Below are 18155 nucleotides of genomic sequence, written 5' to 3'. Positions count from 1 at the left end.
TTTTCGAGACACTGTTAGTTGTTAGAAGCCAGTGTTTTAATGACAGGACATATATGACAGTAATGAGACAACCTAAGATATCCAAGATTAGCACAAAAACACAAATAGAATCACAGAAAGCGTGTTTCTCTCCCGTTAGTCTTTAGGCCCAGTTACCTTTTACTTTTCTGTGGTCAGAAGCCCTTCATGTCAAATTCTGTCTCTATGTACAATATAGCATTACTAATACAAGAACCTGTATGTAAATGAACTTCATTGTGTAATTGATGGCAGTTCTCAAAGTACTAGTCACTTAACTGCAATTGTATATGTGTCCCCGGTATTTTGACTTGCAGATGCTATTGTAATATTTGAAAAGTCCCTGTGCTGATATAAGGAATGTGTTATGAATCGTTGTACTTTAAAATGGACTCATTTTGTCTCCTTCTCTGCCCTTGGTTCACAGGAAGGCATATAATTGTCGTGTACTGGAAACTCGTCTCTGTTACGATGTAGCCAATTTGATGTATCTTAGCACTGAAAGGTAACAATGTTTTAAACAAATATGTGTTTGCGTGTTTGAAGATCTTCAGTAATCCTAATTGCTGATGCGTTAATTTCAGGAAAAAGACAGAACGCAGTAAGAAATTCTTTATTGACCTGAAGACACAGGGGAAGATTACCATGGTCAACCCAAAGCCCTGTGGACACCTGTGCTGTTGTATCGTTAAAGGGTGTGAACAGGTGAGTATAACTTTACCTTAAAACAGTGCATTCTAATACTGGTGTAGCTTATGTCGAAACATAATGTATGAAGTGTGGACTCTGTAGTGAGATCAGTTGAATAGGTATGGGTATGAACTGAATCTTTTTGATCAGGTTAAAAATTCATGGTTTTTCCACTGCTCCTTCATGAAGCTATGGGACTGTGTAACCCCTTAACACACTAAATGGCTTTTACTGGTTAAATGCAACAGTTTCACATTGGTAAATGGTAAATGGCCTGTATTTGTATAGCGCTTTACTAGTCCCTAAGGACCCCAAAGCGCTTGACACATTCAGTCATCCACCCATTCACACAGTAATCCCAGTGTATCCCAGTAAACCATTAAAAAATATCATCACTTTTTTTTTTTTTTTTGTCTTTCATAGGAAGAGGCAGTGAGCTTCTATACCCGTTTGGAGGCAAGCTTAAAAGAACAATGCAGGAAGGAGAGGGAGAAGATCAACTCGAAACCTTTAGGAATGGCTTTTGTCACCTTCGAGGATGAAGGCACAGCTGCAATGTACGTACGCTTACCCTCATGGGAAAATAAATGTATATGTGTCTGCTGCATTGTTTTTGAACTGACAAGCTCTTTGGCTCATTACCCAACGATCTCTGTTCCCAGAATTTTAAAGGACTTCAATGCCTGCAAGTGTCATGGCTGTCAGTGCCGTCGTGAGCCCAGAAGCTCTATATTCAGCGGCAAACTGCATACACAAAAATGGACCATCGCCTATGCCCCTGATCCACAAAATGTTTACTGGTAAGAACACATTTAAGTAACAAGTGCTGCTGCTGTTCGTAACTGTTTATTCATAACGCTCTTAACTGATTAATTTGATTCAGTACCATTACTTACCCATATAAGGCGACGGGATGTGGGGAAGTAATAATAAGGTTTCTGGGTGAAATAGAAGTCACAAAGACAGGGTGGGTGGAAGGGAACTAAAACTGAGGTTTTATTTTATCAGCCGTTCTACTCTAAGAAAATCAGCCAAGGCACATCTGCTACTAAGCAACTGTGGCTTGCTTAGTGGGGTGAGATCTACACAACACCCCCACACAGCAAAACCACAGTAGGGCTGCTTGGGATGTAATGAGTCCATTTTTCAAAAAAAATACTACCTCACTCCAGATGAGCTATTGTTTTTTAAGCTGCAGTATCAGTTTACCAGCCAGCTGTGTCCGTAACTGCAGGTCATCAGACTGTGTCAGTCTAACCGCTGTATAACCTTTATCCCACAGGGATCATCTGTCACTGGGAGGATTGAAGTGGTGGCTCCGCTGCTTGTTAATCAACAGTATCCTCTTCATCCTCCTCTTCTTTCTCACCACTCCTGCCATTATCATCTCCACCATGGACAAGTTCAATGTTACCAAACCAGTGGAGTACTTAAATGTGAGCGTCCCAAAATTTGAATGCTTGATTAAATTTTAAGTTATAAGCATATTCATGTTTTTCTCTTAGCATTTGAGTTCAAGGCATAACAAGTCTGCATCCTAATACAGAAGCACATGAATTCACCTGTTTAGTTACATAAACATATCCTCGTCTGTCTGATCTGTTCCTCAGAATCCAATCATCACCCAGTTCTTCCCCACCCTCCTCCTGTGGTCTTTCTCTGCCTTACTTCCTACTGTCGTCTACTACTCTGCCTTCTTCGAAAGGCACTGGACCCGGTACGGTTTAAATTCTCTGCGGTCAACAGTATTTGAGTTATGTAGTCTTTATTTTAAGTTTAAAGTGATTTGGTGTATTGCATAAATTAATGTGTTCACCTTTTTATTTGGTTGTATAGGTCAGGAGAAAACAGGACTACGATGCATAAATGCTACACTTTCTTGATCTTTATGGTCCTGTTGTTGCCCTCTCTTGGACTCACCAGGTAAAGTATGTTTTTATTTTGCGCTGCCCAGCAGTACAAGCATCTGAAATATTTCAGATAATTAATTTCATTTCCTGTTTCTTTGCAGTTTGGATGTTTTCTTCCGGTGGCTTTTTGACAAAAGTTTCTTGCAGGAAGCTAAAATAAGATTTGAGTGAGTAGTGTACGGCACAGTGCTATGCTATTATATATAGAGCAGTATGTGATTTGAATGTATTTAATATTTATATCAGTCCTTTAGGAATACCAAAAACATCTTGAATTAATCTGTAATGAAACTGAATCCTGCAATAATTTTCAAAGCTCATTTTAGTATTTTTGATGATTGCTTCTTTTTTCTTTGCTTTTTAGGTGTGTTTTCCTTCCTGACAATGGAGCCTTCTTTGTAAACTATGTCATAGCATCTGCATTCATCGGTAATGCCATGGACTTGCTGAGGATTCCTGGTTTACTGATGTACATGATCCGCCTCTGTCTGGCTCGCTCTGCAGCTGACAGAAAGAATGTCAAAAGGGTTAGTGAGACCATATGATGGGAATAAGGGCACAGAAGGGTAGATGCACTATGTGCAGTGCTCTCAATGTGAAAAGATATTTACATAAATGTCTTGGGCTTTTGGAGTATTGCTGACATGAGATACTTGACTAGTTAGAAAAATTTTCTCTGACAATTTTCATATTGGATCAAATGTTTGAGTAATATTTTAAATCGCCTGGTGTGATTGCGGTTGTTTCACTGCCACTTTTATGTTTGTACTGTGTGCTGAAATACAATGGTGAAAACTATGTAATCCAACCTTTTTATAACAACTGTCGATTATTACTCAAAGAAAAAAAAAAAAAGCCACATTTGGTAGTTAAAATGTTTGTTTTAAGTTGGCTTGTTGTCTCTTTATAGCACCAGGCTTATGAGTTCCAGTTTGGGGCAGCTTATGCCTGGATGATGTGTGTCTTCACTGTGGTTATGACCTACAGCATAACCTGCCCAATCATAGTCCCTTTCGGTGAGTTCTGCTGTTTAATAGCCCTGCTAGCTTGCTCCTGTTTCACTTTAACATGGTTTGCTGATTAAATTACAGCAGGATAAACATGTAGAGGACAGACAGCATGCAGTGATTCAGTTCTTTATACAGTGGCTTATCGGCAGGCCTAATTGGATTAGCTTTACTGATTGGCTTGCCTCTGTTCCCTGTGCAGGGCTGATGTACATGCTGCTAAAACACCTAGCAGACAGATACAACATGTATTATGCGTATCTGCCATCTAAATTGGACAAGAAGATCCATTCTGGAGCTGTAAACCAAGTGGTGGCTGCTCCTATCCTCTGCCTGTTTTGGCTTCTCTTCTTCTCCACTGTTCGCTCGGGTAGGAAGACGACTCCACCTAGAGGCCACTCTGGTCCTTTACACATGTCTGGTGTTATTTATGAAAGACAGATCCCAGTGCAATAAATGTCTCTCCCGGTTCTTTCCTCCAGGGTTTTCAGCCGCAACATCCATGTTTACATTTGTGGTTTTGATCATCACAATCATCATTTGCCTCTGTCACGTCATCTTTGGGTATTTTAAATATTTCAGCGCTCACAACTACAAGGTTGGTAGATGGTCACTTTTTATAGCGTATTGCTGTTTAGAATCATGCTGATTAGCCATTCTAGTGTTTTACTCTAGTCTCATGCTCAACTACTTTCAATGTGTGTTTTCTCTGTCAGATTGAAACAGAGGCTGTGGACGGATCGGAAAATGGAGACTCGGCGTGTCCTTCTGCTGCCAACAAGGCAGCGGTATGTATTCAGTGGTTTATCAATGTCAGCATGAACCTCAGAGCATCCTGTTAAAAAGCAGGATGCTCTGCCAAAGCCTTTAGTAGCTGAAGTCAAAAACAAAGGACAAAGATGGGTAACATATAGTTTTAATGCACAATTGTGCTTTTTCAGTGCATGTGGAGCAATGTTAGTTTACAGATGAATTATGGATGGGGTGAGATTGTGAAGAACTTCACTACAGCAGGCTGTACAACCAAAATTATCTAACTTGCTTGATTTTGAAATTGATACTGTAGCTATATCTGTTAGGAGGCTGAAGGGTGGCAGTGGCAGGTGCTAGTATTTTTAATGATGGCAAAACACATCCATATATGAAGACAAGATGCATGCATCAAACAGAATCTGTTAAGAAACCTACCTATCCAAGACCACGATTGCCAAAGAGATATACTCCCGTTGTCCCCTGCATGTCCAAAGACATGCAGTTAGTGGGGTACAGTTAATCAGTAGGCCAGCGTGTTAGCATGGTGGTTAGCACTGTTGCCTCACAGCAAGAAGGCCCTGAGTTCAATTCCACCATCAGGCAAGGGTCTTTTTTTGTTTGCGTGGGTTCTCTCTGGGTACTCTGGCTTCTTCCCACAGTCCAAAGACATGCAGTTAGTGGAGATGGGTTCATTGGAAACACTAAATTGCCAATAGTTGTCTGTGTTAGCCCTGCGACAGACTGACATCCTGTCCAGGGTGTACCCTGCCTCTCACCCTATAGTAGCTGGGATGGGCTCCAGCCCCGCCCACAACCCTGACAAGGTTAAACGGAAGAGACAAAGGGAGTATAATCAGCATGCTTCTTGTCTTAACCAAATAAACCAGGTCTTCCATAAGAGAGGTTTTTTCTCTCCTCTCAGTCTGGGGGAAATGCCACAGTGTGGGGCCCCTCTCGTTTCCTATTTTAAAAGAAAAAGGGAAACTAAAAAACAAAAACAAAAAACACGTGAGTCACCTGCATCGGCCCCTCACCACTCTATGATCAAAGGGATATCGACGTGCCATATTCCATCACGGCCAGGGGAGGAGGCCATCCAACCATATATCCCCCTGTATTGATCAGCAGCCCGGCGCACCTGTTGTTCCGTTGGTCTTATGATCATCTTAACAGCGAAACGGGGCGGGTGGGGCGCAGGTGTTACTCCTCCGTACCGACGTCCTCCGTGCGCTGGAAAACCTTCAGCTTTTCCCGTACGCTCCCGCGTAGATCAGCTGTATTCCCGGCGCGTCGCGGCCCAACCACGCTCGTCGGTAGGATACCGCTGATCATCTCCGCCGTAACGCCTTTGGGCTTTCTTGTGGCCACCGGTCCCACCGTGTATCCGCGTCTTCTTAGATCCGCCGCAGCTTCCTCCGCGTTATTGTATAGGACCATTCCCGAGTCAAAATGAACCCGCATTTTAGCAAGCGGGGTCTGGAACCGGATGGCGTTTTCTTTAAGTACTTTTTTAACCGGGCCATACTCTTTTCTCTTCATTTGTATGTTTTCGGCATAGTCGTGATCAAAGAAAATCCGTTTCTCCTTTATATATACAGGCTTCTTCCATGCAGCGCGTAGGATTTGTTCTTTAATATTGAACTTTAAGAAGCGCACCACCGTTGATCGAGGGGGCGCCCCCGGCGGCGGCTGCACTCCCAGCGCCCGGTGAGCTCTCTCTATCCCTAGGCTCTTCTCGCTGCCCAAGTCCACACCGTCCCCCAACTCCGATATCATCATGCTTTCCACATACCTTAGCATGGAGGTGCCTTCTATGTTCTCAGGGATGCCATATATCCGTATGTTATTACGGCGTGAGCGCCCCTCCAAATCCGTAACCTTCTCTTGGAGCTGCCTCTGGTTATCCAGCAGCTGAACAATGGCATCCCTCACTCCAATGTCCCATTTCTCCTTCCCTACCATGTTTCTTTCCATTTCTTCCAGACGTTTCCCCACCTCCTCGATCCTGCTTGTGGCGGCGGTAACCTGTTGATTTATCTCGTGTGTTAACTCGCTCATTTGGGCTTTCATGTCCTCTTTCAAACTTGTTCTCACGAGCGATAGCTCCTTCTTCATCTCTGCCTTAAGGTCTTGCATGCCCTCCGCCACTACTTCACTCACCACTTGTCTGAGGGGGCCTAGCGCTGATGTTGCGGCCTCCGCCGCCATCTTCTCGCCCTCTTGCTCGGAGCGTGTTTCATATGTCTTACTCTCAAGTCGCGTTTCTAAGCTTCGGCCTGGGGCTCGTCCCTTCTTATTTTTATCTCCGCTCATTATTCTTAAAGGGGAAGTCGCTTTTAATGAATTATATTCTTGAATTGCGGATTATTTTAGCTATCGATGCAGGAGCTCCTGTTTATGCTGCTACTCTCGCCACCATGACACCGGAAGTCCCCATCAGCATGCTTCTTGTTTAACAATACATTTCAGTTAAGGATAAATTAGGAAAAACACACACATATGGTAGAACCTGTAGAACCAAGCCTTAAAAAAACAAAAAACCTTGTAGAGAAACATAAAGATGAGTACCAAACTGTAATACTCTTTTATTTCTGACTGTCCCCTACAGCAAATGTACATTGCTGAGGTACTACAAGAGCCAAATTCAGATGAGACTGGTTCTGGCAGCGGTGAGGACGACGGCCAGGGGTCCTCACAAGACGAGGAAATAATCAGTGTTGACAATGGCTTAAATGAAGCCTTTCAGTCTGGTGAGGACAGCCTAATTGATAATGAAGTGCGGCAATGATTGCACCTGGGAATAGAAAGCCAAGTCACTTTAGGAGCCCACTGAATGAGTGAATTAAATGAGGAACTGAACCAACGGTTCTCCGAAACATCTCATCCTCCTTGGGGGACCTTCCACTAACATAAGCACCCTGCCCTGTCTACTAAGAATTAAACGGACTGTCGCACAAAGACTCTCACATTTCCTTTACTGGGCCTCGCCAGGCCGCATCCTATGTGTACCTACTGGAGAAGGAATCTACTCTGGCATCGAAAGGGTAGCAACATCTTCGTGCTCCTGACGCAACTGAGGCACACCCCAGTCGCTTTCTCTGGACCAATGGAAAGAAGACATTAATCATTGCCTTGTCTTGTAAGGGGAGTTACCTTGGTATTGCACCCGAATGACAGGACCAGTACGCTCCACTTTCACTAAGGTACTGCAGTATGGCATGCAGCTTCAAAAACGTGGAGAGATTTCTCCCATAATTGCTAACTGCACTAGATGTTTTCAGAAAATAAGAAGATTAGGAGAGATGAGCGCATGAGATGATGGGAGCAGCCTTTATGCCAGATAGTGCTATCAGTCCAGATGAGATGGTCTCACATGATTCTTCCAGTTCCATAGAAGCCTTGAAAAACTGGGGAAAAAATGCTACTTAACACTCCAGGAAGCTTTGACACTGTACAGCTATTAAAAAAAAATCTCTGGATTTGTAAAATAGCCTTTTTTTCGACATGTATTTATTGGTAGGCATGGAGTTTTTAACGCTGTCATGCTTTACACACCCTTTAAGCTGTGGAAGAAGATAATTCATGTCTCAGCACACTACACTGATAATGATCTTAGTTTCTGGGTCTGAACCTTTTGTTGGGACTGCAGTTGGAATGCTGCTACTAATGCTGCCTCCAAATAAAAAGGGGGGAAACCTTTGCACGGTTGCTGCAGAAGGACCAGAGCTGAGAGCCTGTGGCAGGTCTAGCTATGAGGAAGGAGAGAAAGGCCTTTTTGGTTCCCCCTTCCCCGGGTCAGTTTTAGATGATGCTGACTGTGCTTCTGTACGCGTTGTTCTCGTTTCCTTTTTGTTTACGTTTTCCTGTAAGTTGCTTGAAATTAAGATTTAGTTCAGGTGGCTGCCATTTTTCTTCTTTTGTCCTGTCAGGCCCTCTTTAATGTCAATGTTTATGTAGACACTTTATCATGCCGATAGCTTATTTTAAGTTTCTGTAGTCAATGAGGAGAGATTAGGGGTGTAGACTGTTCTTTTTTTTTTTTTTTTCTTCGATAACACTAAATAATGGGCAAGATTTAACTATAACAGTTACAGATTTTTTTTTTTTTTGTGTCGTACTTGTCTTTAATAGGAAAGAGGGGATTGTGAAGGAATCGAGTTTGACCCAGAAGTGTCTGTGAGCATATAGACATGCTCTAAAAGACCACATTTGATCAAGAAACGCAGCAACTCTAATCAGAATACTTTAACAACATTGCAACACTATGAGCTACCCTATGAAATATTTAAAAAATGAAGAACATTTATGATAAAAGGCAAAGCACAACTGCTGTCTGTTGACTTAATGATATGGGATCATATTAAAACACGTTTTGTACCAGCTTTTGGAACCATAGACAAAATAAATGTGCGCTAACTGATCTTCCACTTGTATGACTGATGGAGAAGGGCACATCTTGGTGTATTTGTACCACGTATAGGTTCATCATCATGGTACTAACAAGACAATTGTATGACACCGCTGATTCCTGTGCTCTTTGCATCACGATTAGGTGATTTCGTTTGGTTTTTGTTTGTTTGTTTTTTAAATATACCTCTGAGCTGGCTTGAACTGTCTGAATGTGTCAGCACAGGTAACACATCTTTTCCAGTAACTCTAATCTCAGTTCAACTAACATTTCCATGTCTCCACTAAGCACTGGATGTAGTTAAATATATCGTATTTGGTGAGATAAAGGTAGGATACGAGTGGTTCTGTATTTAAGCAACTTTAATGGGACGGTTCTCTCACTAAGCCAGATGTTTTATACTGTATTCAACCTTACTGCTGTCCAGCCCAGTGCTCTTGTATTTAATTTGCTTATAGATCTACGTTTGTTAGTCTCATGGTTTCAGTGATTTCTGTAATGATGGATTTTTCTTTTGTACTATCTTTGTAAGATCTGTATAAACTTAATGCAAATAATGGGGTTGTAATTTTTTTTTAAACAGCAGATCTCTAACGGAGGTTGTGGGCTTGTTTGTCTCTGCATCTCAAAAAGTGCACAGTCACAATGTTTTGTTTGTTCTGTTTGTGCTTTGCCTTTTTTAGGTTTAGATCATTCTAGATATTGAGAGTAACAATGGCATATCTCAACATTCGACTTACTCGTTTATCATTCTTTCCATTGGTCTGTCTGTACAGACATATTCTGTACTTCCCCTGAGTTCATTCAACAATAAATGTGTTTAATCAGCTTAGTTGATGATAAGAGTTTCTGTTCAATCGTCCAGTGGTAGAGGAATTTAAAGTAATATCTTTCTGATATTATAATTTTATTTTATTCAGTTGCACATGAAAGCTGAATTTGTGTTCAGTTCTATACAATCGGGGTTTTGCTGTTGCAGGTTTATTTGGTCAATTAGCAGCAGCTTCATTAGTTATACCTCACTGGTACTGGGTTGGACCCCCTTTTGCCTTCAGAATTGCTTTAATTCTTCGTAGCACAGATTCAGCAAGGTGCTGGAAACATTACTCAAAGGTTTTGGTCCGTGTTGACGTGATAGTGCTGTTTAAATGGATTAGTTGGTACCAGAGTGTGCCCAAAAAAATACACCACCACCACCTCTGAGCCTTTGATATGAGATGGGATGGGTCCATGCATTCACGTTGTTTATGCCAAATTCTAACTCTACCATCCAAATGTTTCAGCAGAAATCAAGACTCGCCAGCGGGCAACTTTTTTTTTTTCCTTCTTTTATTGTCCAATTTTGGTGAGCCTGTGCAAACTGTAGCCTCAGTTTCCTGTTCTTAGCCGACAGAAGTGATGCCCACTTTGGTCTTGTGCTTGCTGTAACGTGTGGTTATTTTAGCTGCTACTGCTTTCCTGTCAGCTCGAAGCAGCCTGGTCATTCTCCTTTTGAGCTCAGACATCAACAAAACATTTTCATTTAGAGAACTGCTGCTCACTTCTCGTTTTCTGACCATTTTCTGTAAACCCCAGAGATGGTTATTCAGCCATTTCTGAAACACTTTCTGTCTCAATCTGTTTCTCACTTTTGAATTGTATGGCAGGCCAATACAGAAAATAACATATTAATTAAATGTGTAGTGAATTAATTTAAATTGAAAATGAATAAATATTTAAATAATTAAACATCTGTTCATTTCATTTATAAGAATTATTTCCAATTTCAATGAATAAATGAAATTTAATTCTTTAATTTGTATGTAATTTAATTTATTTTGGCACTTGTGGCCCTCTATACATTTTTTTCTTGTGTTTTACTCTCTCTTTTGATAGCGTGTTTTAATTGTTGCACAGTGCTTTATTTTAATAGCAATTGACATAAAACTTACAAACTTTACTTACGTACTAAACTATATTAGTGGTATGCAAAAAGGAGTGTATCGACTTCTTATGTAACCTGTCCTGCCAGTGACCTACACTCCCTCTTCTTCCATCAGGAGCCTCGCGTTGTGAAGGAATTCGTCTTTAACACACTCACTGTGCTCTTTATAGTGTCCACTTAGTGTGGTCTGGGAGTACTTTGTTGAGATTGAGATTTTACTCCAAACTGAAAACGGGTGGTGAACAATTGCGCAATCGAAGCCCTAAAAGATGCAATTAACGCCTTTGTTGTCCTACAGTGTAGGATGGGCGCGTAAAACCTCTCCAGAAAATACCTTTTAACCCACCCTGTCAAAACCGGCCTGGGTTATGTTTAACTGGGGCACAGAGGAATGGAGTTTTGCTTCCACTCAGGTTGCAGTTCTCGCTGTCGGACACTTGGTGCTGCTGCTTGGGAAGCAGCTGTGTAGCAAACGAGGGGGGCGGCCACGGCGGTGCGACGTGGAAAGGCAGAACAGCATTCTGGTGTTGTCTGATGGTAGAGATTAAACTCCAGCGACCCAATGAGAACGCACACCGTCCCGGATCTCAGTAGGAGCTAACGCTGAAATGAAAGCAAAGGGGCGAACCGGGTAAATACTTGTTAGGAAGAAGTCGTCGCCATGGACGGAGGGCTGATTATTACATTTATATCTGTGGCGATGTTTGTAGGCTCCTTTCTCCTCGGATTCATCCCACTGTTGTTCAGACCGTCTGAGGTAAGTGATTTCCCACAGTCTTTGTTTATAGCGGACTGTCTGGATCTACTTCATCTTGTCTTATTTGTCGTGCCTTCATAATGTGCAAGGCTGTTGTTTTGGAAACTTGCTGAACAACTAGAACTTGTGAGGGGAATCTCAGTCATCTGCTGAAATCACGTGTCTTAACCCTAGAAAAGCCTGCAGTTCGTTTCCATCCTGGGGGCAGGTCTGCTGTGTGGGACAGCGCTGGCCATCACCATCCCAGAGGGAGTGGGTTTGCTGGAAGACTCGTGGAAAGGTGAGCAGGAAAGCTCAAACATGCACATGACAACGAAGCAGAATGGTTGCTGTGCAAGCTTTGTGTTTATGTGGGTGTGCTAACCCACCAAATTTGCATGTGTTTGATTGTAGCCTCCAGATGATTGATGAGGCAGGTGGGAGATGAAAAAGCTGCTCTCTGTAAAAACAACAAAAACAAGCTCATCAAAAGCTCTTTCTGTTCTTCATCTTCCGTCTCCAGCGTCATCCTCTGATGTGTCATCCGGTCTAAATTCCAGTAAAGAAAATGGGACCGTGGCAGAGAGAGGCCCACCTCGGTTCCTCATTGGGGTGGCTTTGACGCTCGGGTTCACCTTCATGTTTGTCGTCGATCAGATAGGAAGCTACCTTTCCACACGCGGCAAGTTATCAGAACTCTCACGCCAGCTTTACATTGCAGAGTGTTGCCTCCACAGATTTGTTAACCACCTCAGCGTGTGCGATGTCTAATTTCAGACCAGACGACTTGTTTGTCCAACAGCGTCCACTTCACAGCCACGTTGGGCCTGGTTATTCACGCTGCAGGTACGTGACACAGCCAAACCTCTCCTCTGCATATTTCTTCTCTTGCTTTTGCTTGAGACGCACTGTTTCACTGGCTTCGAGGTCACAGGGGTGGAAAGTTTATAAGGAAACGTTCCTTATGCCCCCGTGTGACTCAGCATGTGATTCTGCAGCACAGCCTGCAGGATCTAACTTTACAGTTATTTAAACGGGGACAACCAAGCTTGACAGCAGTCACAAATCAAACAACAATCATCCATGATGCAGATCTTAAAGACCGGAGACCTATACAAATCCACATAAAAGAAGTAGCTGTACCATAGAGTAATAATCTCTTTGTTTGCTTTTAGCTGATGGATTTGCTCTGGGTGCTGCTGTGGCTACAGGTCAAGTGACAGTACAAGTTGTAGTGTTTTTTGCTGTGATTCTGCACAAGGTGAGAGAACGGCTCATTGAAATGAACAGATGTCTGGGTGACGAGCACGATGCCATTGACCGTCTTTCCCGTCTCCTGTTTAGGCGCCCGCCGCTTTTGGCTTGGTCTCCTTTCTGATGCACGGAGGCCTCGAGAAGAAGTTCATTCAGGGACACTTACTGGCCTTTTCAGCTGCAGCGCCTATAGTTGCTATTGCCACTTACTTCATATTATATGCAGTAAGAAAGCACAATCTGACTGTCGTGTCTGCTTGAAAGGAGATGCATTAAATCCCAGTGACTAGACGGTTGCTGGGTCTGAGTTATTTAACTTGATGTGTGCTGTGTCTGCAGTCTGGAAGCTCATCTGAGAATCAGCTCAGTGCAACGGGAGTGGGAATGCTCTTCTCAGCGGGGACGTTTCTCTATGTGGCCACGGTGCATGTTCTCCCTGAGATCAGCAGCAGCAGGACTGATGAGCTGCCCTTGGACTCCGAGCAGCAGTCTGGAGCCGAAGCCCACCAGCAGACACACTTGGGGCTCCTGGAGAGCCTCACCCTCATCATCGGTGTGGGGCTTCCGATGTTGCTGGCCCTCGGACTGCACGATGACTAAAAGAAAACATGAGGGCAATTTATTTTAAAAGGGGGTGAAAGGAAAACTCTGAGCACCTGTACTGTATGCCACAATGATCAGAGGACAAAATAGGCTTTGACAGAGTCTACCTTGGTCCTCTTATTTCAGTGTAACTTGGATTTGTGTCAGGCTATTGTTTGGGTGTCAAAAAGCTTTCCGGGAGGTGATAAAGAATCGGGTAACTAATATAGTTTCATAGCTGAATTGAGTTTCCATTCAGAGGAAGCAGAAACAGTTCTCATTTGTTGCCACGGTCCGCTGAAGGCATGTTGAGGTATTAAATATCCTGAAAGGTGAATAGATTTACAGGAACAACCAAATAATTCGATACTCTCTCACCTAGAAAATAAGGTCTCTAGGGCGTACACTTTATATTATTATATTTTACGGCTAAGAGTTTGAAAATATGGCCGGATTTTCAGATTATAAATGTGCAATAATACAAACTACAAAGTTTTTTTTATAATGTTGTTTGTCTGAGTTGGTTTATGGTGGGGATCGTGTTGAGTGAGAGGCAGCCTGGACAGGTTACCGTCTGTCTGCTATCACAGAGGCGCGGGCCAACTGTTCGCACTCACAGCTGCAGCTAACGCTAATTTAGAATCATCTCTCTGACTGAGCATTCATGCTTGTGCAGTGTGGAATAAGGCTGGGACAAAACCAGGGACACGCGGAGAACATCCAAACACAGAAAAGGGGCAAAGGTTTGAACCTCTCAATGGTGAAGTGATAATAACTGCAGCCAAATGAGAAGACCAACCGGTAAACTGGTCCAGCAACTCTCATGTTAGGTGATACGTTAGACGGAGACGGGTTCCTGGCAGCAGGTGAGGTACGTATCAAGAACTATCAAGCAGATTCTGGAGGTTACAGATGTTTTATTGACTCACTGCCAGTTAGAGCAATTTTTACCTTTACTTTCCTTCTTTCAGCTCCTTTAGTGTGTGCAACATGTGAAATATTGAAACACGTGAAAGGTCTTCTGGTTTTATAATGGCTTATTTATTTACTTTATACTTGATTCTTTTTTGTTTTCGTCACACAACGCTGTACATTGCTGCATCGACTGACCTAAAGCTTGTTTACTTATGTTTAACGTGTGGAGCAGAATTCCCCTTTTAACAGCTACACTAAATATCTTGAGATTGAATTTTAATTTCATAGTTTTTGTATTGTAAACCAAAGTTAAGATATTTTACACTTAAATTTGTCCTTTATTCATTAAGCTCTAAACACAGTTCATGTATGAACCCATATGAAAACACATGCACAGGTTAGAGACCAATTAGGTTTGCATAAATGTAACCCATCTGCTCTACAAACCTTTGGAAGTGACCACAGAAGACATGACAAAGGAGTATTAGCCAAAAGGAAGGTTTTTGGGTTTATAAATGACAGGCCACCAAATACCCTGATTCAACCGAGGACTTGGATTTTAACTACTTTAAAAAAAACTTTGTCTTCAAGAATGCCTTAAATCACTGTCTGTGGTTGATGCTGTCTAGTGTTGCTTATTAAATTTTTGTTTGTCTGATAAATATTGATGACTCCTGTTTCCTCCTACTGGTGGAAAATTCCACTCTGACCCTCGGTGGAAGCTTGCCATTGGTGGAACACCACTAGAATAAAATCCAGTGTTTTTATGAACTCCCTGATCAGGGCTCATTTGCTGGAGTTTTTTTTTTTTTTTAAGTTGAACACCATGCCATGAGAATAAAGATTTCTTTACTATTGCCTGAAAAGAGAGTTCCTTGGAGTTCTTTGATGATTTGTCCTACATGTGACCCCAATTTGAATACAGGAAGTGCTCCCGTTTACAGTTCATGTAATTATTAAAAATGTGGCACACATGATCACGCTGCTAATGGTGAAATCAAACATCTGTTATGGCCTAGCATTAAAGTGATACAGCATTGTTCTGTTTGAATCTTGCACGTAATAAAAATCTTCAAGTGGTATAAAGATTTTATAACACACAGTAGTCAGACTAACAGGAAAACAGGCAACACCGTGGTCTAGCAAACATTAACTCTTGCCTCGTGTCCTCATAGCTCATTCAGAGCATTGCAGTAGGACTGCACTTTGATTCCTTTCCAACCTCTGCAGACTATCCCCTCCCCTCTTATTTGCAGTCTACTAACAGCTAAACGCTCTAGCCATCAATCTTTAAGTGCCAGATGGTTATATTTGTTGTCACTAGTTGAATGTGGGTTGCATATAATGTGTTGCTACACAATCAATCTCATCTCAGGCTTAAGAACTAGCCAGGGGTCAAATATAAATGAATACACTGCTGTGAAGTACTGAACACAAATGGTTGAGGAAACAATGGTGCCTGTAAAGTTTACCCTGACAGGAGGTCACTCAGAGGTCTTGCTGATCTAAGCAGTTAACCTCAACTAAATAAAATGAAATGAAACCGTTTGGAAGTCTTTGAAACTGTAACCCAGCTACTGCACTCTATCAAATAAAAAGTTGACTTTTTGGATTATTAAAATCACCAAATGTTCATGTGTCTGTCATTACAATGGCCAAAAATGATTTTTAAGAACAGCTCTGATATGATGTTCAAGGGCCCTTGCATCTCGGGGACCATTTATAATGAATTTAAATTCATTTACATTCAAAGTGCAGAGAACAGTGATGTCTCAGTATTTCTGCAAGTCTCTGGAGCTATTATTTGACTGCAGATCCTTTTCTAAGCAGCTCTGGGTGAGTGTACAGGTGCAAAACAGAGTCTGAATAGAGTTCACAGATTCATGCGGTTTAAAGACGCAGTCAGCTGAGCCTCAAGCGCCATCTGATCAAAGGTCCGGCTGTGCGTCTGCTGCCTCACTCTCTCCCTCATGTGAAAGGAGGCCCGAGCCAGCCTCTGTGCCTCCTCCTGTATCTGCTCTCGCTGCCTTCTCAGCTGCTCCCTCTTCTGCTCCTTTGTGGAAATGCGGCTCTCTCTGACTCTCCTCACCGCCTCCTCCTCTCTCTGTAGTTCCTCTCTGAGCCTCTGGTGGCAGAGCTGCCTGTGTTTGTTGTTCTGCCGGGTTTTCTGAGCTCTGCGTCTGTGCTGCGCTGAGGCGTGCAGGGCGGCTCTCTCCATGCGTCTCTGGCTCAGCTGGACCAGGATCTGCTTGTGTGTGAGCTGCTGGACGCTCTGCAGCTCGGCCCTCAGCTGCACTCTTTGACTCATCTCCTCCTCCCGGGCAGCCCGCTCCCGAAGCTCTTCGAGTCGTGCCTCTACAGACTTGGCACGCCTTTGGCAGGAGCGCTGCAACTTCTTCTCCAGTGTGCTCCTCCTCTGCGCCTCCTCTTCCTCCCCCTGCAGCTCAACCTGGTGTTTCAGCAAGATGTGTCTCAGCAGCTCTTTATGGTTTTCCTCCTGCAGCCTCTTCCGCTCCTCCTTCTCCTTCAGCATCTTGCTCCTCAGGACCTTCTCCTCCTTCTCCGCTGCCACCTGTCTCTCCCTCTCTCGCTCCCTCTTCCCCGCCTCCTCCTTCTCGGTCAGCAGCTTCTCCTGGTAGCGTTTGCGCTCTTCCGCCTCCTCCTGTGTACTCTCCATCTTTGCCCTGCGGTACACTTCCACCTCCTCTTTTAGCCTTCTCCATCGGTCTTCTTGCAGCAGCACCTCCTGCTTAAGCTGTTCTGCTTTCTCTTTTTCTTGATGCTCCCTCAGCCTCCTGCGGGCCTCCAGCTCCTCGTTCCAGCGTTTCATACTCCGTTTCAGCTTCTTCCTCCTCTTTTTTTCTGCCTGAACTTGCTGGGCCTCCTCCTGCCTGCGGGCCTCCTGTCGCTCCCATTCCTCCTGCTGGTTGAGCTTCAAACGAGCCTGTTCCTCCTCATGCTTCACCAGCATCAGAGCAGCTATCTTCTGGTCTCTCTCCGATACTGTGACACACATCTGCTTTTGGATGCTCTTGGTGAGCCTCTTCAGCTTCTTCTCGGTAGCTGGGGAGTGTATGAGGTCTCCCAGGTTGAAGCTGCACAATGTGCTCCTCTCTGGATCCCTTTTACTAGGAGCAGAGCAGGAGGACCTGCTAACAGCCTTCTCTTCAGAGCAGAGATCTGCATAGGGCATTTCTGTTGAGCGCTCTTCCAGTCTGGTGTCAGGCAACACCTCCAAGCCCGAGGCTTTACTGCTGCATGGCCGCCTGTCCCCGGCCGCCTGGATAATCCTCCGCCGTTCCTGGCCGCACTTTTGTAAAGTCTTCAGCCTCTCCTTTTCATAAGATTCATGCATGACTCTCATTGTCTCAAACGGCGTGTCCTGTTGCTCAGCAATGAAGTCGTTTAGAGATTTAATTAAAAGCTGAACCGGTTTTACACCCAGCCGAGCGCAAGACTCAAGCGAGCGAGAGTTCGTTAAGACGTGTCGGTTGCTCTCTGCTCCGGGAGAGTCGAAGTTGTTCAGGTCCAACTTAAGCACAGGGGAGCTGCACCTCAGCTCCTCCATCCTAAAACTAAAAAGCTAAATTAATGGATGCCAGATACGGAGGTCCTGAGGCTCACAGGTGCTACACCGAGCAGCGCTTCCGCACGGTCTGCAGCACAGAGAGGTCAGCAGGGGATTAGCTACTTCCTCGCGGACAAATAACAGTCGGTATTTCATTAACCGTCTTTACCTCAACTGTGAGCAATGACAGGCCGAATAATAAACAAAAAAACCCAACTTTATTTAAGCAGACGGGAACGTGTTAAATAAACGCTTGCAGTCAAGCATGGATTTAAAAAAGGGTCAGTCTGTTGAGGTTTACAGGGATTTATTTATGCACAGCTCACTTAGGATCCCACCAGAGCGTTTCATTCAGGTTTACTTTCCCTGGATCACTGCAACGTCTTGATT

At 43.6% G+C, this 18155-nt stretch overlaps 3 protein-coding genes across 3 annotated transcripts; 2 read left to right on the top strand and 1 right to left on the bottom strand.

Moving 5' to 3' along the window:
* Positions 1-366: 366 nt before the first annotated feature.
* On the top strand, positions 367-9618 carry LOC147316406 (mechanosensitive cation channel TMEM63B-like). Its single transcript, XM_086259897.1, has 14 exons — positions 367-523; positions 603-723; positions 1132-1265; positions 1371-1508; positions 1991-2144; positions 2319-2425; positions 2545-2631; positions 2720-2785; positions 2983-3145; positions 3529-3634; positions 3828-3995; positions 4108-4223; positions 4342-4413; positions 6987-9618. The coding sequence occupies exons 1-14, from the start codon at positions 504-506 to the stop codon at positions 7164-7166; spliced, it is 1632 nt and encodes a 543-aa protein (XP_086116023.1). The 5' UTR covers positions 367-503; the 3' UTR covers positions 7167-9618.
* Positions 9619-11327: 1709 nt separating this feature from the next.
* On the top strand, positions 11328-15160 carry LOC147316405 (zinc transporter ZIP9-like). Its single transcript, XM_086259895.1, has 7 exons — positions 11328-11467; positions 11642-11747; positions 11970-12128; positions 12224-12292; positions 12622-12707; positions 12791-12925; positions 13040-15160. The coding sequence occupies exons 1-7, from the start codon at positions 11372-11374 to the stop codon at positions 13298-13300; spliced, it is 912 nt and encodes a 303-aa protein (XP_086116021.1). The 5' UTR covers positions 11328-11371; the 3' UTR covers positions 13301-15160.
* Positions 15161-15245: 85 nt separating this feature from the next.
* LOC147316404 (uncharacterized) lies at positions 15246-17861 on the bottom strand. Its single transcript, XM_086259894.1, has one exon. The coding sequence runs from the start codon at positions 17763-17765 to the stop codon at positions 16071-16073; it is 1695 nt and encodes a 564-aa protein (XP_086116020.1). The 5' UTR covers positions 17766-17861; the 3' UTR covers positions 15246-16070.
* Between the last annotated feature and the right edge of the window lie 294 nt (positions 17862-18155).

This window comes from Aulonocara sp. 'chitande type north' Nkhata Bay, linkage group LG13 (genome assembly GCF_057382095.1).
Source record: "Aulonocara sp. 'chitande type north' Nkhata Bay isolate Kocher_YH1m ecotype deep benthic linkage group LG13, A_spYH_male_GT1.1, whole genome shotgun sequence".
Taxonomy (NCBI): Eukaryota; Metazoa; Chordata; class Actinopteri; order Cichliformes; family Cichlidae; genus Aulonocara; species Aulonocara sp. 'chitande type north' Nkhata Bay.
This window is presented reverse-complemented; position numbering and strand designations above follow the sequence as displayed.